Source organism: Ambystoma mexicanum, chromosome 5q, assembly GCF_040938575.1.
Source record: "Ambystoma mexicanum isolate Mex_15411 chromosome 5q, UKY_AmexF1_1, whole genome shotgun sequence".
NCBI classification, from domain to species: domain Eukaryota; kingdom Metazoa; phylum Chordata; class Amphibia; order Caudata; family Ambystomatidae; genus Ambystoma; species Ambystoma mexicanum.
Window position 1 is genome coordinate 754897029 of NC_090933.1, and position 22344 is coordinate 754919372.

Here is a 22344-nt window from a genome sequence, read left to right on the forward strand (position 1 = left end):
ATGTCTATTAGTGGGTGAGCTATTATTTAGGATGTTGAAGGTATTTCGTCAAAATGTCAACGACTTATAATTTGTCACATTTTTCAGTGAGGATTACGTTTTTCTAATGTTTTTTATATATCATGCTGTGGAATTACGTTTTTAAAGTAGCTCGCAGACCTGGAAACTCCTTTGTGTATTGAGGCGCCAGTAGCTCTGTGAAGTAGAAGGAGAATAATGCATAATACCACTGCCGAAACAAACACAACAGAGCAACTTGGCAGGCCCCGTTTGGAAAGTTGTCTTCTGAAATGCTGCATGCTGGGAAACTTAGTCATGGGTTCTGTAGCTAACTGGCAAATCTGTTGACTAACCAAACACATGTTTCAAAACTGGGGCTAAGGTTCTACAATGAACCAAGAAAATATCTCTTTAAATAAATGTAGACATTCTGAGAAATATAATGACAACTGTGGCAGGATGTTTACAGACCATTTCCCTACTGACCTGCTAAAGGTGGCAAAACGGGACTCTAAAAGAGGTAAAGAACTGTTGTCTTGTGTGTGCAGACTCGGGAGTTGAGGGAAACGAAACTATCACAGACTTTCCAGAGACTAATGGTGACAACTCGAGGAGCAAAAGTAAAGACAAACCCATACTTGCAAACCTTTTATTTCTTTTATAAAATGTGCTTGGCTACATTATTCAGTCCGTTTTCTGCGTCGTGGAGTCGGTCACAGTTTCCCGGGTAATTCCGTGGTTTTCGCCTGGGGTTAGGTAGTCCTCAGACTTCACCTTCTCAATCGGCTACTGCTACAAGTCGTTGCTGTGACATGAACCCTGCACATCTCTTCTCTCCCAGATTCTGTCTTTAATGAGGAGGGACACAGGCCCACCCGTCCTGTTGTTCGTTCGTTTCAATTGCGTTTCTCCGAGACACTCCAGGGGTCATGCAGAATGTGATCTTTGAAGGTTTTGCCCACTTATTGATCTCCTGACTGAAAACATTTCATTACTTCTCTTCTGGCCAGCGCATCTCTGCGCAGCAGCCCCCCGCGCCGTGCAATGGGGCGATTGTTTTTAAACGCCGCGTTGCCATGAAATGTTCCTGTTACAGAATGAAGCCTAGCCAGCTGTGCAAGAGTTCTCCTGGACACACTATTATCTTTATGAAATGCACTGCAAATGACTCGCAGCTGGGCGCCTCTCTCCTGTCTCAACACGTTTCCCCCAAACCCACCCCCACCATTAAGGCCCACAACATTTTCAGCGAAATGAAAAAATAAATATTAGACTTGATTGTGTTGAACTTTAGATACGATTTGTATCGCGTGTTTTAATGTCTTATTCATTTATATACCAGAACATCCAAGTCCAGGGTCCGAACAAAATGTATGCGGGAAGCAACTGCTTGTATAGGCCACGAGCAACGCACAGGCTGTTTCTTGAAGTGAAGCGCGTGTTTAGTTAATCTTGGACTTTTTGTGTTAAACACTTTCATACAGCGCCTGTTACCACCTTAGTGGACTCACGGCTCCCAATGAAGAAAATCTGCCCCTTTAACTAACACCATTGTTTAATAGACAATGGAAGGCTGTATACCACTGTAGTGTTCGCGCACCAACCAGATCCTGGCTTGTGGATGTTTAGTGCCGAGTTACAAGCTTTAGCTTCACGTCCATGGTGGAACTTGGTTACACGGGTTTTCTGTGTACCACATTGTGAGTTGCTGTATGCTTGATTTGTGTATACTTTGTTCATACGTTCGTTTGCCGTTTTTGTATCTGGATACGTTTGGCCTTAGCAGGCAGAGTTGTGAATCAGTCCTGATGGTGAGCTGTCGTTATTGCCTACTTTTTAGGGGGGGTTTTTGGAATGTGATTTGTTGAAATTTGTTGAGTGTCCCAGATGGCCAAACTTGACAGAACATTGTTTATTGTGCTCTGTTTTTTTGTTTGAAGTATGTGTCTGTTTGGTATGCATCACTTTAACGGTTTCCACGTCTGACGTGTCTCCCAGTATGGCCCAGATATGGAGAGAAAGCTGAGCTTGGTGTGGAAGACTATGCCGTCTCGCCACCTACATATATGTGCTACCAGCTGCAAATAATAAGAGAACACTGCGTTCAAAACTAAGCCGAGATATACGTAAATCCGTGTAGGGTTCCCATTGCAGCATAAATACTACAGTGGTGCAGAATTCGCAGAAGGGAGGATTGAAACACAATTTCCTTGATGCATAAGTGCCTTACAAAGGCACAATAAAAACAAAAAAAAACAAAAAAAATCTCTGTTGCGGTACTTGGATTATGTCAACTGTTAATGGAACAATATCCCATATGTGCATTTGGGGTCCTTGGCCAGCAAAAAGGTCTTTTAGGTGTTTAAGTCACAACTGTGAACATGACCCAGCCCTGTCTTGGATGCCTACCTTGTGGTGCTCCTCTGAGATAGGCCAGTCCAGCATAGGGCTATTGCATAAGGTTAGTGCACACACAATGGATTAGACAAATAATGTGCAAAGGCATTGGAGAACTGTATGTGTTGGCGTTCCAGAAAGGGATGTGGTGTGCTGTGTGTACTCTAGCTCCATGAAATATTGCTTGCCATTGTGAACTCATTAGCTCAGGCTTTACGCTGCCAGCTGTTCTGGCAGACTACGTTTTGGACTAGTACAACCTGTGATCTTGCAGCTCAGTCTTATTTGTTTGCCTGGGCATTTCCCAGAGCAGGCTTTGTTCTGAACCCTTGAAGAATCATGCCATCTATGTGTCAGTTTTGAGGACCCAACTTGCTTCTGTTGTCTCCTAAAGTTCACTCTATTGTGCTCTACCGCCGACCTATTCTAACTTCTAAAATGTCCTCTGAATTTTTTTGTTTTGACTATCTTGCTTCCTTTGTCTGCTATCTATGTTCATGTGGGGCGGCCCTTTTAAGATGAATTGTTTCATAATTCTGTATTGTGACTATAAAACTTTCAGCACCTGCAAGACTTTTGGATGTGTTTTGCTGGAGCACACCTTGGTCCATGAATGGGTTTCTAATATGGACCCTGATCTGACACATGTCTTTCTGGTGATATGTTCCAGGAGCCTCAAACTGCGACAGTCGCATATGATCACTGTTCAAGTCGCCAACACTTAGGTACGTCCCGATCTCCGCCTGGTGCCTTTCTCGGGAAAGCATGCCTATTAAGTTGAAAGCTGCCTTATACGGGCAGATGGTTGGACAAGGCCACCTGAAACGCACTAATAATATCTGTTATTTCTAGACAGACCTTGATTACAGGAGAAGATAAAAAAATCTGTTTCATGTTGCTGCAAATTCACCGAAGCTAACATCACCATTAACCAGCTTGTGAGAGATTCGAGGCATTCACAGTGCGCAAAAGATTGCCTTCCCAGGAAGATGATCGAAGTATTCAAAATGTATTTGCCAATGGCTATTTTGTTCTCTTGTAGCCCTCTATGGACGTTGTTCACACTTGCGAAGACCTGCAAACTTGAAACAGAATAGTGAAAGGTTTGGAAGTCTATCGATAGAGTGGCAATGCACTTTGAAGGACTAAGTATATGCTGCCTGCCTCAACTTAAAAAATGTTTCTCCTCTATCTCTTTTTGAGCATCTGCCTTTAGTGTTGCATATGTTGTAACAGCATTGCAATCTTTATGCTGAAGGATATACATGTTATATTACTTCCACCTGCTTAAAATGCCTTCTTCTAATAGCGTGAAAGCTTTAAGAGCGGTGTCTTTCTCATTTTTCCATAAGAGTGGACTTTTTCCTGTGTTAAAACTTCCACCGGGCAATCTGTCGATTTAACGTATTCCTGATGTTCTTTGGCTTAGTGCATGTCTTGCAGGTTATGCAGAGGTTGAAATTGACAAGACCTGCTAGCTATTTAGCTCCTGGTTCTAGCCAAGGGGAGGCTGGTTTGCTTGACACCAACATCTGCCAGGAGCTACATTTGACTCCTCGGGTGTGGCGCATACTGTTTAATATGCAAATGTACAACTAGTTCAAGTTTGCACCTTGCGCTCATCTTACGTTTGCTGTGCGCTATGGGCTGACTCCTGGTTCTCCACAGGATGCTGCTGCCTAACTGGGGATGCCCGATACCCAGGAGCTGCTTTTTGCTACTGGTCAACCAATCCCAATGTCGACCCCTGTTTTGTATGTCTTGCTCCAATGCCGCCATCTTTCTGTTAAACTTTTGCATCAGGAGTGCCAACCGTTTTTACAAAAAGAAAATTATTTCAAAATCGATGGTCGCCATTAAAAATGCAAAGGGATATTGTTCCCAAAAATAGAGCCCCCTTTCTGTATACGTCGCTGCTGAAATGCGTTGGGAAGAAGCATGACCAGTAGCAACGGACGAAAAAAGAAAACTGGATTTGTCCGTAATGTTGGCACGAATCTAAATTTGATAATCCTAAATATGCTGAAACATGAAGCACTGAAGACAAAAACACAAATATATGTAGCATATGTTGATCTCAGTCTTGCTTATGACAAAGTCAACCGTGACCTACTATAGGCTAAACTGGAACAATGGGGATGCCCGAGTGACATAATTGAACCCATTAAACTCCTATACACAAACACCAGAATTCAAGTAAGAATGACAGCAGACGGAGTAGTAAGAAGATTAATCAATACTTGGCATGGACTAAAACAGGGTTGCCCCTTGGCTGCAGCATTAGAAAAAAACGGAGAGATGGTTAAGTTTACTCTTTATAAGAAAGACAAGAGCAGAAGGTGTGGAAGGTGCTTCTCAAGGAGGTGGCAGGCAGAAAGCTCATAATGTGGGCTTTCACAAGCAGATGAAGCTTACGTTCTAAACATTCTGATTGGCTCAGAAGTGCGGTGCTAATTGGGGATAATTCTTTATGGCATCGCTATTCAGCCTGAGTAGGCCATCAGGTGCTCCTGCGTAACACCTACCTTTGTAGAGAGCTTCAAGGTTAATTTAGTTTGTAGGCAATACTGAACCAGAGAGAGTGTGCATAACGGTTGTACATTTTCACATTGACATTACTACAAAATGAATGGGAATTTTACTTTCGTCTAATGAGCCTTAGTCCCCATTCAGTGGCAGAAAGTAGTTTATAAATGCATACTAATTTTATAGATGCAATGTCTTAATAAAAAAGAGAATATTTACTTCTTAAAACCTTGCTTATTCTGGGAAGAAGTGTTCACACACTCTGTACGCACTACTGTGTGCATGCAAGCAAAGTGGCTATAGCCAACCTTGCACATTTTTTGTTACTGCACTTCATAACCCATATTTGTTCTGCCTCTCTTAACAAAACCATTGATATTCTCTTTCAACAAGTGCATACTGTCACAAAGTGCCCTGTTTGACGGAGATTGGTGGCTGGTGGGATCTCAAAAGGGGCCCTTTGTCATAGGGCAACATCCGCTTCTGCACCCCCTTTAAGACAGTCGAGGAGCAGTGTTACTGCTGGACTGGCAGCGCTGGTATGCTTCCTGTGCAAGGGTGATGTAACTGCTTCAGAATCCATTTAGAATAACAGGAGAAACCTGTGCTAGTCCCTGAGATATCCCCAAGAGGCTCAGCCTAAAGAACAAGAGGCAGTTGGGATTCCTCCAGTTTGACAGATGTGGTTCTCAAAGTGGCAGTCTAGATCCATCTAGAACCAAGTTCCCAAAGTGAAACAGCAACACCTGATCCCCATTCCAACAATGGAAGGCTGGAAGGAGTGTCGAACACCCTCTAAAACCTCAGGAACTCAGTGGGTGGTGGCGCTAGGAGAAAGAGCTCCTCTGGTGCTGGCTGTAAAATGGAAGAAAATACTTTGGGGAAGGATCCAGAGAGAGGAAACTGGGCAAGGAAAGAACAGGAAATGGGGTTAAGTGAAGTAAAGTGGTTAGAGAAAGTGCTGAATTATGTGGACAAGTGGGCAAACATCTGGTAACTAAGAGGAGTTGTCAGGAAGGAGTTAGGGCGAAGCTCTAGGAAGATAGGAAGAAGTAGAAGGAAGTGAAGAGGAGGAAATTACGACCATTTAAGGAATACCAGAGGAGGTAGTAATTTTGTTGAAGAGAAGGCAGTACCCCAGAAGACAAATAGGGCTACTTGTAGAAAGGTAGCTAACAGAGGAAAATATTCATGGGAATGAAAATTGAGGCAAGACTCCGATGAGGAGAAAGGGATTGGAGGATGTGCCTGGAGGAGCAGAGCCCTGACAGAGAGGAAGGCCATGGGGAACCTAGTAAGAACCCCGTCCCCGTGTTAGGACTGCCACCTGTCACTCTCTGGCTCAAATCCATCCTAGAAGGCTCATGGAATGTACCCTCATGTACAGAGAATGATGGGAAGCTTTGTGGTGAAAGACACTGTGACACTGTAGGAAACAGGGTGCAGGAACCCCTTAAAACCTGTGACTTGGAGCTCACAGTATCTTCCGATTTTCCAGGGTACATCCAGCCCCTCGGCTTACAGCAGAACTTTAGTTGGAACGCTATACTTTCACAAGACACTTTTTGGGGGGATACGTTTTTCCACAACACCAGCCCACCAAAAGGAATACCCATCCTGACAACTTTTAGATTAATTCAAACACTATTTGTTTATTTTGACCAATCCTCTACACCTTTAGTAATACAATCCGTGGTTAACCAGATTCTCTGTTCCGGCATGTTTGTCAATCCATGTCTGCTGTGTGACGGTACTTACTGGGCGTTGAGAAGGATGGTAGTTTGCCTGTGAATATTCTATAATTGAGATCTCTCGAATCACCACTTCCCCGTAGACACGCCCCATGCCAGCCCCCCATATACTTACACCAGATCCCAGGAAAAGTATTCCCTCATTATACAACAGACAACTGAATAGGCCACATTTCCATGCGCCTGCAAGTATCTAATTCTGAATGTTCCACTATACATTCATTCAGACCTTCTTTTAGAAATGCTTACCTGATGATAATTTATTCCCAACATGTGTGCATGTTGCCTTTTTTAGTGCAGTCTTTCTATTTAGATACAGATTTTTTGAAATATGGTAAATGTATTAAGTAAAGACAAAGTATACTTGAACACCTTGCAGAATGTATTAACACGATTAATAAATGGGGAACCCCATTTTTAACTCAAATATTTCCAGTAGTCCTTTAATGCTGTAAATATTGGGTAAATGTCAATAGGGACCCCTGAAGTGCCACATATTTCCTATGCATATCAATGCAAAATAGGCAAAGAAACATGCAGGAGTAACTTTCACATGGCAGAATAAAATATATGCTCTTTTTGGCATGTCTAGGTGAATTGCAAAGAAGATTTGATTAGAAAACTAAATGAAGAATACAAAGAGAAACGCAAGGAGCATGAACTGAAGGTGACATTGTTGGAAGATGAGCTGTCGTGCATCCGAGAAGAACACGACTGCTCACAAAAAGAGGTAAGTCTGTTAGTTCAGAGCCAATGTTAGACTATGGGTGCTTTGAAACAGAATTGACTTGCTGTTTAAGTGCTTAATAAATGCACTATAGATAAAAAATATAATATTCTACTGGCCATTGAAGTCAAAAAGACACATAGCCATTTCGTGGATGCCATATCTGACCTTTAGTATTTATGTATTTGTACATTTATAGCAGCGCGCATAGCCCTTGGGCATCTAGGCGCTAGTTAGAGAGCAGACATAAGTAGGTCAAGGACGGGGCGGTAGTCAGTTGAATAAGAGGGTTTTGAGGTGTTTTCTGAAAACATTGTAGACGGTTCTCCCCGCAGGTGTAGGGGTAGCTTATTCAACAGAGATGAGTCCGTACAGGGAAGCTGGAGCAACCTGCTTTGGCTCATTTGAAACGTGGTGTGATAAGACGGTAGCTCTAGACAGTTCTGTCGGTCATGCTGAGGCGTGTTTTTTCAAATTGTCGGCTAGGTAACCTGAGGCATCCTTCGAGAGGTGAGTGAGAGAGCATTTTGAAGGTGATTCTATCCTTAACAAGGAGCTAGTGCGCTATGTTTCTGGTATCTGAGATATGGTCACATTTGGCAATGTCAAGGGTGGCTCTGAGTGTATTGTTTTGGGTTATTTGTAGTTTGCAAAGGTTTTTTCCAGAGGTGACGCAAAGCAAGGAGTTGTCAAGTTTTGAGCATTAAGCGAGTGAGGAAAGGTTTGCTGGTGTTGATAAGCTTCATCGCATAGCCTGATGACGAGGCAATGTGATTGACGTGGTGTGACATGGAGAGAGAGGAGTCAAGGTAGACCCCAAGGGTTTTAACCAATGGGGTGACAGGGATTTTATACCTCTCGATGATGAAGGAAGTGTATTGCTGAGGGAGATGCATCAGACGGGCCATGGGACCGACAAGGAGAAGCTCGTTTTTTGTTGTTGCTTGGGCAGAGGCTTTGTGCCGCCATCCAGGATTGAATGGTTTCACATAGAGCACATTTATAAGAATGTTCAAATTCAGATGCCAAAGGATAGACAGAAGGGAGTTGTTAACTATATTTCAAGTTCCATGCTCCTCATTCTTGTATAGTGCTACACCTTTTCAGCTCAAGCGGAAACAAAGAAGACACCATAATAAACACTACAGTTCCCTGCATAGGACTTGTGGTATCCAACTTTAAACAGGACTGTTAGATGAGTCTGAAAACGAATGCCCTTACAGGTGTCCTATCAATACCTGATGCAACTTCTGCGCTTTCTCCATCATTGTCTCATAACATAGAAAAATTGGAACGCAATGAACTTTTAACAACAGTATCTGAAACCATTTGAGACTGAAGAGTCTCTCACTTGCTCAAGCTGCCTTTGTCTCTGTACTTGAAGAGGTCAAACAATCTGGTCCAATCGAACCTGAAAGGACAACATATCCATTAACAAAGCATTTTCAGGCATACTTGATTACTAGATATGGTCACATTTGAGAGGTAAGAAATGTGAGGCACACAATTTTGTGAAGGTTTGTCAACAAATGACATTTTATTAAATTGGAAAGTTGGATAAATGCCTCACTTTCCCTACCCTGACGACGATTTCCCTGCCCAAAATAAACTAAAGGAAACTCACTAACAAAGGATATCTGTCCCTCACACGTATACATACAATAAATTAGGAAATGCATGGCAGTTCAAAGAAAAACAAATATAGTAATTGAATTTGCAATGTAACAACAGTAACTTCTTATAACCTGGGTGTATTCCCCTTCCCCAGATTTAAGTAGGATTCTGATTCACAGTTCCAAAAATAAAGTAAGGAAATCCTGGCTTGCAACAAAGTTCCAACACAGTCCTTTGCAACTTCAACTTGTCAACAGAAAGTTCCAACACTCCAGTGATTCAACAAAGACAATGCAAGGTTCTTCCTCTTCCTTGAACAAGTGTTTCTCAGTTCATCAATAGCAACAATAATTGTCTTGGTCAAGGATGATTTGTCAGAGCTGAGGAATTCTGAAGAAATATAACTCCTTTATAACAGCTTCACAAAGTTCTTTCTCCAGCACCACAACCAACATAAATTGTCTTTGTCAGGACCACCACATAGCACTTAGAGGGTAACATCTTCAGAGGTTATAATTAGCACAAACGCGCCCGTTGGCCTCAGTTCAGTCTTTCCACAAACGCGTTTGCTTCGTGAGAAACGCGGTGCACCTCGTACTTGTGAAATATACTTCTCTCCTTATCGAGATAACGACTTGTTATGTCTTTGTCATCTACACCGTCGACACCTCGGTCCGGTTTCAAGAAATGTAAAAACTGCAGCCCGAAGATGTCCATCACCGACCCGCATCGAGTTTGTTTGTGGGGCCTTGGCGAGGGCCACGAAACTGATACGTGTTCCAAGTGTCAATCCATGACAGGAAAGGCCTTGAGGGAAGGAAAGGTGAAGCTCCAGGTAGGAAAAGTTTCCAAACCCCCTAAATCCCGACCTGCTAGGCCTTCGACTGATGAGTCGAGAGGCGACTCTCCTCGGAGGAAGAAGGCCAATCGCTCTAGGTCTAGGAGTGGTTCCCGCCACTTATCGTCTTCGAAGAGATTGAGGAGAAGCCACCACCGGTCACCTTCATCGACGTCTTCGTCAGAGGGTTCCCCCGAGAGGGTGGCTTGCAGTCCAAAAAAGTCTACACCCGAAGAATGTGAAGCTTTCCGTGTGGAAATGCTGACGATATTTGAAAAACAAGGTCATGCTCCGACCGTGCCTTCTACGGAAGCCGCAAAGGAGAGGCTTGGCCTAAAGCATGCGCGCCCTCAAGCCCGTGTAAACAGCGTGATCCTCATCGTGAGCTCTCGAGGCCTCGATCGGAAAAGAAATCCAAGGATCTTTTGAGACAGGGAGAGAGATTGAGCCCTAGACGCCTTTGGTGCCCATCAGTTCCTCGACCCCTATTAAGCCGCTGATGCAATCAACGCCACTGTCGACATAGACGCCGACATCCTCTACGCCAGCTGCACCAATTTTGCCAGCTCAGCAACCAGTGCCTATTTGAACCTCTGAAAAAAAGGGCTGACCAAGACAAAGTCGACGTCACTGACACCGTCGAAACCTCTGGGTTCTAAACCAGAGAAGATATATACTCCTCTGCCAAAAGAGGATTTTTTTTCACGTCCCTAACTTCCATATTTCAGGAGGAAGAGCGCTCAGATGAGGAGGATGCTATTTTTGGACTTCAGTATGGCACACCAAATGTGCCAGAATGCCTTATTTCTGAGGAAAGTAAAATGCAAGATCTCTATGAAAATTTGCACAATGCTAGTGCCATTGACACCTCTCCTGAGCTGGAGTTTGGCAAACCAGAACCAGAGGAGCATGCTGACTCTTTGTACAGACAGCTAATGTCTAAGGTTTTTGTCTACTTGGGTTGGTCTAGACCTCCAGCTCCATATGATGTGGCACTTCAAAAAAGGGGGTGCCAGGAATTGGGAGACCCCGGAAACTAATCCGGCAGTTGACAAAAATCTTACAAAGAAATACTGCCTCTCCAGTAGCGGCCCCGGCTACTTGTCAAACACCCCACTCCCGAGAGTCTGGTGGTCCAGGCAGCTACAGCTACCTCTGAACAGGCAGCGTACCCTACCATCCCTCCTGATAGGGGCGATAAGAGTTTTCTGCAGGGAGCATGGCATTGAAATCTGCCAACTCTACTTGTGCCCTTGCAACATTTTCGTACACTCTGTGGGAATGTATTTCTATGGCGGCAGAGCATATTCCCAAAGGGGATGAAAGGGATGGCTTCTTAGCTATTAAGGATGGCAAGGAAGCCATGTGTGAGTCTCTTCAGTCTAGGTTGGATTCTGCATATAGCATCAGCAGGTCCATAGCTACTAGCACCGTGATGCGCATGTTTGTGTGGTTGCTGAAGTCGGGTTTTGCTCCTGATGTGCAGGCTAGACTTCTCAACATGCTATTTGACGGTTCTCATCTTTTTGGCAGCATGGCTGACGAGAGCCTTGAGAATTTGCAGACCTCAAAGGTGACAGCCAAATCTTTAGGCGCCGCTGTTAGGCAACCTCAGCCTTTTCGTCCTAGCGGACAACCTTGGAGGGGTAGATCTTTTCGCTATTACTCCTCATTTGGAAGGGCGATAGGAATGGCCAGTCAAGAGTCCACCACATATTTCCTTGTGGTGGATGAGGTAGAGGTGCTGAGCCAGCTCAAGCAGCAGCCTCTTTACCATCGGTTTTTGCAACAGCCGCTTCAAAACCACTCTGAGGGCTTGAGTCACAAGTCACCGGTGGGAGCAGACTGACTCAGCATCTAGAAGAATGGCGAGACATTACTTCAGATGCTTGGGCTCTGGATACAACAGCCTGTGGTGACTGCTGTCTTTTTATAAAGAAGCCTCAGACCAATCCACCGGGGAAACACTGAAGATACGGGATCCCCTCCTTGTGCTGGAAATTTTGACACTGCTAGAGAAAGATGCTATAGACCGGTGCCTGTAGCGGAGAGGAACAAGGGTTGGTATTACCCATATTTTTTTATTCCGAAAAAGAACGGAGCACTGAGTCCCATCTTGGACTTGAGATGCTTGAACAAGGTCCTCAGGAATGACAAGTTCAAGATGGTCACTTTCTCAGATCCTTCAGGCCCTCCAATTCAAGGATTGTTTGGTGTCACTGGACCTTTAGGATGCTTATTTTCATGTGCCACTATATCTCACACAGGAAATAACGGAGGTTCGCGATTGGCAGCACAATCTTGAGTCCTGCCATTCTGGTTGACCTCGGCCCCGATGGTTTTCGCCAAACTGATGGTGGTGGTGGCAGCGAGTCTCGGATTAGGGGGGAATTCACGTCTACCCCTACCCATATGATTGGCTGATCAGGGCATGTTCTCCCACACAAGCACTAGATCATCTGAGCGTTACCTGCCCCTCTCTTCACAGACTGTGCTTCTCCATCAATTACAAGAAGTCCCATATGACACCTCCCCAAAAGCTCTAGAATATCGGAGCAGTGATAGATACATCCCTGGGTAAGAGCTCGCCACCCGAGGTGAGGGCTCACTGTATTCTTCAGATGGTGACAAAATTCCAGAGTGCCCAGAATTTTCGAGCCTTCACATTTTTGAGGTTGCTCGGGCATCCTGCATTTTTCTGGTGCCACAGGCCCGCCTGAGAATGAGATCCCTTCAATGGGCTCTCAGAACAGAATGGTCCCAATTCTCAGGAAAGATGTCGGACCGCCTTGAGATTCCAACCAGGGTCGCACAGCCAGCGAAGAAAATATTCTGAAGGGAGATCCCTTTTGGCAATGATGGCCGGAGATGATGGCAGTGACGGAGGCCTCACTCATGGGATGGGGAGCTCATGCCAGCGATTTGACAGTCAGCGGTCGTTGGACTCCATCGGAGTCCAAACTACAAATAAATCTTTTAGAGCTGCAGGTAATCAGACTAGCGCTGAAGACCTTCCTGCCCTCTGCCCGTGGGAAGAACGTCCTGATCATGACAGACAACACAGTGGCCATGCAGTACCTCAACGAGAGGAGGAGTAGGGTCACTACCACTGTGCAGAGAGGCAATGCAGCTCTGGTACTGGGCAATTCAAGAAGGAATCTCTCTGTCGGCAGGACACCTAGCCGGAGAGGAGAACACGGAGCAGGCAGAGCACTGTCTCCCACGAGTGGGAACTAGCTCAGGAAGTCCTTCAAGAGATCTTCGCCCTTTGGGGAACCCCTCAATTGGATCTGTTCGCGACCGGGGTGAACCGGAAGTGCGTACAGTACTGCTCAAGGAAATTTCCTCAGAGAGGAGCTCTTGGAGACACCTTCATGGTAGATTGGGAATACCCACTACTGTACGTATTTCCTCCAGCCACAGTCATTCCTCATTTCATAAGGAGGCTGAGAAGGTTGAGGACACACATGATCCTCATTGCCCTGGATTGGGCCAAGTCTCTCTCCCTCTCTCTCCCTCTTTCTCCCTCTTTCTCCCTCTCTCTCTCTCTCCATCTCTCTCCCTCTCTCTCTCCTCTCTCTCCCTCTCTCTCTCCCTCTCGCTCTCCCTCTCTCTCCCTCTCCCTCCCTCTCTCTCCTTCTCTCTCCCTCTCCCTCTCTCTCTCTCTTCATCCAGAAGTCAAAACTCTCAACCTTCACGCTTGGTTCCTGAAAGGCTGAGATACAAGGATTTGAGATCTCTCAGATTATGGAATGGAGGTGTTGCTTTCGGCCAGAAGGTCAGCAACCAAATCTCTGTGCCGTTGGAATACGTTTTGCGACTGATGCAGAGAAAAGAATGTTGATCCTTTTCAGTGTACAACTCTGGATGTTTTATCCTTTTTGCTTTCCTTAGCACATAAAGGTCTTCAGGTTGGCACCATTAAGGGCTACTTGGCAGCGCTCTCAATCCTTAAGCGCTCATCAGAAGAATGCTCCTATTTCAAGATCCCATTGGTGACTCAATTTCCAAAAGGGCTCACAAATGTGTTTCCTCCATCTCCTTTTCAGGTTCCGGTTTGGGACCTCAACCTGGTTTTAAAATGTCTGATGTGTGCCCCATTTGAACCTTTGCACACTTGTCCGTTGAAGTTGTTAACCATTAAGACCATACTATTGATTTCTATATCATCAGCCCGTAGAGTGAGCGAATTGCAGGCACTTTCTTCCAAGCCACCCTTTACTGTATTACACATGGACAGGGTTGTGTTACGGGTAAAACCCTCCTTCTTGCCTAAGGTAGTTTCTGACTTTCATTTAAGGCAGAAGATTGTGCTACTGACTTTCTATCCTCCACCTCATCCTGGGAAGGAAGAGGAAAGGCTCCATAGGTTGGACCCTAGGACAGCGTTAAGCTTTTACATTTCCAGAATGTCGAAATTGAGTGTGGACGAGCAGCTCTTTGTAGGGTATACAGGAAACAAGCTAAGCCAGGCTGTTTCCAAACAGACCTTGTCTGGATGGATCCTCCTCGCCATATATGAGTACTATAGACTTGCAGGCAAAGGCCCTCCTGAGGGTTTACGAGCCCATCCACCACAAGCATGGCTACAGAGACAGCCCTCCAAAGGGGTGTCCCTATTAAGAACATATGTGATGCGTCAACGTGGTCATCAATACACACGTTTACAAAGCATTACTCTCTGGATACTTCCGATGCTCATGATGTTGCTATTGGTAAGGCAGTAATTTACTTTAAGATTCTCAATATACATACATTCTACACCCTCCTCTAATCATGGATACTGCTTTGGGAGTCTGTCAAAAATGAGGCATACGTTGGAGGACACAATCCATTCGAACAACAAGTTACTTACCAACTGGTAACGTTCTTTCGACTGGATATTCCTCAAACGTATTCCTCATCGCCCTCCCAACCTACCCCTCTGTAGAATTTCCCATGCTATTACAGTTTTCGTTCCCCCAAGGCTGAGTACTGTCATGTTCGTGTTTATGGGCATTTCTGCTGCACGAGGAGGAGAAAAACAGAACTGAAGCCAACGGGCTGCGTGCTACTTATAGCCCCCGATGACATCACCCTCGATGGAGGCCTTTGAGGGACACCGGCTCAATGCCATTGATGCAGGGCACCCTCTGCCGAAAACCCTTTCCCGAAGCAGCCGAAGCTGGACATTACTTGTCCAAGATAAGGAGTATGTTGGAGGAATGTCCAGTCGAAAGAATGTTACCAGTTGGTAAGTAACTTGTTCCTCATTTGCGTCCTTGTGAGCATCTGCCTCAACAGGGGAAGAAAGGTTCTGTTTGCTGGTCCTGTCAATATGATGCGATTTCTCTTACTGGCGAGGGTCATCTGTCATCCTGGTTTTGACTTTAACTATGACCTACACTCCCTCAGCACTGCCAAAAATGTTGGTGGCAAAATCTCTTTCAATAGGAGATTGGGCCTTCTCAAGGGTCATAAAAGTACCCTTAAATTTAGAATGTTTTGGTAAGCAAGTCACTGAATAGGGGGCTCCTAGCAGAGAGTTCGGAGGAGGCCAATTATTGTAGAAAGCTGTCTAGCCTGAGCAGCACTCCTTTTCTGTTTTCTGTGGCCAAGGCATTGCCCAACAGGCACACAGCCCATTCGACCCAGCTGATTAAGATGATTAAGTCAATGGGCGTACCTGTATGCTTTGCCCTCTGGTCCAGGTCCAAGATCTTTGTAGGATGGCAATCCCCATCCAGGACTTTCTACTGGCACCCTCACCAGGCAGTGTCAGTGATCCTTTTTGGATACTTAGAAGGTTTCCCCATGAGATTGAGTGTCTTCTGATCTAACACAGGTGTTCATTCCCTCTATGTCCAGCCTCAGGCATTCTGCTTGCGTTTGGTGCAGACCTCTTTCTCAAGTGGCTTGCGCAGCCTCAACTGAAGGGAGGTGTCCACTCGTGGGACATTGGATTTCTAAGGTATTCCGGTTAAAGGGTGACGTGTGTCTTGCTTTCTTCATCAACTGCATTATTAGTCTATTTATTTTTTTTGGACGAAACCTGTAGCCGGCAAGGACCTGCCTGCATCCAGCTGCTCCTGGGACCCCACAGAAAACATACTTGTGTCTGAAATGGATACCTCATTGCCTTATTTGTTTCCCCCTGTAATCTGTTTCTCGCGTGGAAAGGGTCTTTGGTTAACATTTGTCACCTTACACTTCAGGAGGGCCTCCTTGAGCTTAATAAGTGTTGTCTCCTCCTCCTTGACGTAGACAGCACTTTGGTTAAGAGAATCAGTGAAGTGCTACACTTCTTGCAGCAAGAATACAACTCCCTTTCTTCACGCACCTCCTCGGAGTCGTGCAATATTTGTAACCAAGATCCCTGTTGAACAGGTGGAAATCCACAAAATCTTGCTAAAAGTGCAGGTGTAATATGATTGCAGAGTCTGCACTGTTTGCTGTGTCATGAACTGAGTATCAAAGGACCCTCTTGAAACTCGCAGCCAACTACTCGTTGGACCATGTGTCTGCCTTGATGTCCCACTGGCCAAATCTTGCTATCCTGTACATGCTGTGTTAGGGTTGCATTTACAAGTTCACAGTGTGTATCCTTTTTACCTCCATTTTTCCACAGTAATGTCTCTTGTCACCTGCTTACTCAAACTTGCACTAGGCAAATACAATCATTAACTGGACTCTTCTGTGATGTGCAAGCCCAGGTATAGCTATACAGGTGATGACAGATGTCTGTCATCACCTGTACATTTGCCTGTAACACTAAGTTTTCCAGCGCCCAGTTACCTCAGGGTTCGGTGCGTGATACAAATAATAAACAAATACAAAAAATACAAAATACAGGAGGTTGGAGTTCTTGTGTGTCTGTGAGACTTCTAGGCCTGACTCATCACATACCATTGCATCCCATCACGTTCTCTGTTGAAGTTTCGGACGGAGTGGGAAAGTATGCATTTGTTTGCTGTGCTTCACTCTGATATTTGAATTTGAAGGCTTGTGTTGGAGATATTAATGTGGCAACCATCAATTCAGGGAATTCTTTCCCACCCCAATCAAAAGCACCACATCAATATTCCTTTTCAGTTCAATATAGTCCTGTCTGTGTTTCATACAGAAAAAACATTTTAATTAATGAATAGGAAAATTAATATTCATACAACATCACCAATCATGCCTCCACACTCGTGGCCCAAAATTCATAAGAATATATATTTTTTACAATTTCAAAACCCTAGTCGGTTCAGGATAACACAGATCAAAAACATTTTAGCCCCACAACATGTACAGTCAAAACCCTGTTCCTGGAGTTCACTTTTAATAGCATCTAGCACCTTGAAACATGACAAGATCATAAACTAGACACTCTATTTTATATGAAGTTAAATTTAAATAATCTGCAACCCTTTTCTGTGGGCAAAAACAATTTCACACATGCAGCGCGCTATATTTTTAATCTCCCTGCGCGCTTGTAAATGCTACCAGTTCTGTTTAACTTAATCACATATAAAAATAATTGTGACTGGTGCTGTGCTCTTAGAAACCATGTCAGTCTTATAGCACAAGAAACCTTTGAGAACAAACACTTATTTATATTTGAAACCCTTCTTCTTCCACTTTTATGCAAGGCAAAATCTCCCTTCCCCATTTTCAGTAGGTGTGCTTTTGAATCAGTGACTCCACTCGGTTTCACTTTGGGAAGACGCTGTTCTGTCCCAGCACACAAAACCCAGGTATTTAGTTGATCATTCTAAACCCCTCTGCTTTAAGGTTGGATTCAGGGAAATGGGAAGCAGTAGGAAATGTTGTTTTTAATTTTAATGCACCGCTCCTCTAGGGAATTTGGGGTTTGGCAGAAATAAATAGGAGCACCCAATTACTTTACAGACTAAATTATTATCCACACTGGAAGCAATGTTGTTAACTTTAAATTCCAACCGAATCACCCCGTGTAATTTGGCTATGTGGGAATTAATGAAATTATTGCTTAGTACAAATACTAAGGATCTACTTTGTGTGCCCACCCACTCAATAATAGGAAAACTATTCAATCTAACAGATCCCCATCAGACTTGATTTGGTTGAACAAGTTTACTTAGATAAATATCTCTGGCCTTGCGCTCAGGAAAAAGGACATCAAGGTGCAGGTCATCTTTCAGGTACAGGACAGGAACCATCAGAAGCCAGCATCAGTCATGGATAATTTCCAGTCTCAATCCCTCTATTTTGCCTCTCCTTGGTCATAGATCCCAGCCTCTGTCTCCTCTCCTGGTTTCCTCTAACAATCTTATCATTAGTTCCACCCCAGGTAATTTCAGGCAGTCTCCCTAATTTCCGTTGTGCGTTTCCTCATGAATCTTTCACCACTCCCACAAAACTACCTAAATTATGAGATGCCAGCCTATTGGCTATTGACAGGGATTGGACAAATATTTTCCAACCCCCTACCCAAGGCTGACCGTCTTTTCTTTGATTGGGCCATCCAGTTGCCAAGCCCGAATCCTGGGAGGGACAAGGCCACCCACTTGCATTGACATTTATATGCATTTCAATTTTGCACTTATAAACTCTAAAGTGGCAAATATTTTTCATTTACAGTTAAGCATAACAATATACATATGCCTGAAACGGTCTGCCCATGCCGGACTTAATGAAATAAGTCCTGTGACTGCATGAGGTTGCAGGTTTCAACAGGGTTTTTTCTCGATTTTTCAAAAATTATAACCGTTATCAACCCGAGATTTGCTATACAGATATCTAATTTAAAAAGCTATTATCTCCCAAAATCTCTACTTCATGACATTTTCTGGGAGCTAGAAACACTTTTCAGGTTGTAACCCCAAGATCACATATGACGGTTACATCAACGGAGACCCTTTTGTAAGCGTTTTAATGCTACTTGACCCATTACTGTACGATGTATGGTTCCTGAGAAATAACACAATATGGTCATCCATCTAAACTAATGGCATTCTCTAAGCATATATGCCTATTTTGAATTCAAATTAAGTTTTGTTTCCCCACTCAACATGTGATCTGCACATCTTTCCTTCTGTGGTGGTTTTGCTTGCAATGAATCCATTAGTATTCTTTCTCTCAAGGCTCATGGATCATTTGTTGCTTATCTTTGAGAGCAAGCACCAATCCATCATAAATTCCTTCTTGGTCACTGCTGTGGCGTCAAAAGATATTTTAGATATAGAAAATAGAGGGAAGACCACTGTTTGTTTGTTTGTTCTGAACAGAAAATAAACCCATTTCTCCCGAACCGAAACTGGAGCCATTACTCCAATACAGAAACTGATGCCAATGCTCCTGAACAGAAACTGATGATTTTACATGTTAATTTTTTTTTTTTTTACACAAGAGGCCTTTTAATACTTGATCACAAATCATATGCAGATTTCCCCTGTGCCATGCCATCAGTGTTAATCTTTAAATTGTACTTAATATTAAACTGGCACATGTGCTCCATGTGGACAGAAATATGCATTGTTCTTTTTCTACTCATGATCTACTGAGGAAATGCTTGATTTAGTGTGTTTCTGAGAAGCGATTTGGATTTATTTTCTTTCTCTTTTTCATTTAATTCTGGACTGTGTTCTTCTTGGGCTAGGCTGCAAGGTACGCATACTTAATTGCATCCTGTTTGAACCTCCCCATTCTGGGGTGATCACATAAGTTGCAAAGCGGGCAGAGAAAACATGGGGAAACACAGGAGAGGCACTGGGTAGGCACAATTTGCAGGACATGAAATTGGTTTCAGGTTTGCGGGAAGCGGTCTGTGATTAGGCATTCAGAGACAGACATGTAATGCGTAGATTAGTAGTTATTGGATTAGTTGTGATTGGAGTTTACTCAAATCACTTTGAAAATACATGTCGTGGGGTGAAAGTAGGTAAATCTGCCCCATCACATTTTCACTGAGCTGGCACTGTACAGTTAAATTGGCATAATATGGATGAGAGAATTCAGACACTGTTCAAAGCTAGACAGGGGAATGTCCATGGCCCAGCTGGAGCAGGAGATCGAAGGATAGAGAAGTCAGTAACAAGCCCAAGACTGTGCTGGAGACAAATAAAAGCAAAAGGGGAATGGCGAGGCACGCACTCCAGTTCCCAGTCAAATTAGACCTGATAGAAAAAGTAACTGGGTTAGATCCCAAAAACAATTTAATAAGCATTAACCAGGTTGAATCCCAAAACAGTGAAAAAGTATTAACAGGGTTGGATCCCATCTGCTGTTCAGTTGCTCTGTTTTTGTTCTCCTCCTAGCGCTTTCCTGTCACAATCAATCATCAGGGAGGCTGTGCTGGTATGCAGGTGATTCCAATTAGTAGCTCTTATATTCTCTAGGGATTCTGATAGCTGTATTTTTCACATGTTACCAATCAGGTGACTAGGAACCGACACCCCTCTTTGTGCACAAGTAAGCAGTCTAGCATTTGATGTACTAACGCAACCGTGAAATATGGGAGAGTGAAATGAAGACTGAAGGCCAAACACAAAATAAATAAGTGCTGAGATTACAGAATGAATCAATTAAGAAAGCAAGATCTTTCTTTTGGATCTCACTCTTGGAGAAGTGACAGCCACATCACATGATGGGCATGGAACCGGTTCATGGAATAACTGGGAATGGTTGCAGTCCCCATGTAGGGGCCAATATGAAATTGATGAGGCTTTGCTGTGGAGAGAATGAAGAACTACAGAAACAAAGGGTTAGAATGACTAGCACTTAATGGTTTTGGTGTTATCTGTGTTTTGTGATATTAATGTTAATTTGTTCTGTTTTTCACATTTCTAATTTGTTCACAACAGGAATACATTGTTATTTCCTACCTGTGTTATTTTTCTAGATTTCCAGGCTTGAAAAGGTAATAACAGCACTCAGGAAGGAACTGACCCAGCTCCAGTTTTCATATGAGCAGATAGTGGAAAGCAATGGACGATTAAAAGGAAAAATTGAAAGTCACGTGATAATTGCGCAGAACGAAGAGGATGTCCTGTCAAACGAGGTCTGTTTTTGTTTCTTTTGCCCAAGACTACTGCTGTTGTGTGTGTTGTGGCTTGCCAAGTGTGCTGTCTATTATAATTGCATATGTTGTGACCTTGCAGATTCTATGCAAAGAAGACATCATCCATAAACTGAAGATGCAACAAATTAGTCATGAGGAAAAACTGTCTGTGTCAGAAGAGAAGGTACGGTCTTCTCTTCGCGGTGCCATTTGGTGAATTTATATGCACATTTCTAAATGAAAGTCTGTTTTACAAACATATCAAATGGACATAAGGAGGGATTAGAGTTTTAACTTTGAATGAAAACCATATATTTAGCATTGTTTTTGTGTTTTAATAACAGTCTTGTGTATTGCATTTCCTCACCCCACGTCCACATTTCTGTTGCGCCTATGACTTGCTCGAAATCCAATAATTACATTGTTTCCTGCTTCAAGAAAAAAGCCAGGCGTTCTATTTCTGTATGTCATGATGCAAATGCTTTTTTTGAAATATGGTCTTCCCCAGCATTGGACTTTTCATGGATTCACATGCTCTTTAATATTCCCTGTCATTAGGTTTGGAATCCTCTGTACCATTAAGCAGTTTACCTTTACATTTCTAAACTGCTTGTCACTTTAGTGCTCTATTAGATTCATTTTGAGTCATACTGCATGCAGCCAATTAGACCGGTCCCATTACCTCCACCCGTGGTGGTCATCTTAGAGATTTGTTACTGCTCGTTTAGTGTTGGGAGTCCTCGAATTCTCTTTTCTAGAAATTCCATGATTCTGATCTATTTTTCACTTGTTTTTTTCCGTCAAATCTACCAGTTTGGTGCTGCTTTGCTTCTCGCTTACGGTGTTTAAGTTTTGGCTCATTCCATTGCCTTAGGAGTTCCCATCTTCTGTCTGGGCCTTCAGGAATCCGTAGAGATGACAGACACAAGGACGAAAAGCCTATTCAAGTCCTGCTCGACTTGTAACCTTAAAAACGTTCACATCGAGTTACAGACGTATCCGGACCACGACTTGACCAACTGTACCATCTGCCAGTCGTTCTCATCCAATACCCAAAATTACTGCAACCAGAGGTTAATGGCCTAGTTGGATGAAGGTGCTGGGGCTTCTGACATGGCTTCTGTCCATAGTTATGCCTCTGCCAGGCACAACACTCCTAGAGCGCACTCCCTGTGTTGATCCTCCAGAGGGGAGCCCATTTCGATGAGGCTAAGGAGGTGAGGCCACTAACCGATAGTCCCCCTAGGGATGGTAACATGAGGGAGGATCTCATGGGGAGGTACTTCTCTCCTAGGGACAATGATGTACAACTGGGGCACGGTCCCTTTTTCTTCCTACCCTACAGGGTAAAACATCACCCCTCCCTTCCTTACCTATTGTAAAGTCTCAAAAGATTTGTTATTGAATTGTGGCAGACAGGCTCTCTATGATTGGTACTGGGATGCAGAAGAAGCTAAGAACACTACCAGCAAGCATGAAGAGTGTTCAA

The 22344-nt window shown here is 43.8% G+C and overlaps 1 protein-coding gene across 3 annotated transcripts in view; it reads left to right on the top strand.

Annotated features, from left to right (window-relative positions):
- Positions 1-22344, top strand: part of LOC138497642 (polyamine-modulated factor 1-binding protein 1-like) — a 2990269-nt gene that overhangs the window by 595905 nt on the left and 2372020 nt on the right. For all 3 annotated transcript variants that reach the window (XM_069621239.1, XM_069621237.1, XM_069621238.1), the window contains 3 exons: positions 7267-7404; positions 20697-20855; positions 20956-21039. In XM_069621239.1, coding sequence (XP_069477340.1) covers positions 7267-7404; positions 20697-20855; positions 20956-21039 — 381 coding nt within the window. The remainder of the gene's footprint in view (positions 1-7266; positions 7405-20696; positions 20856-20955; positions 21040-22344) is intronic.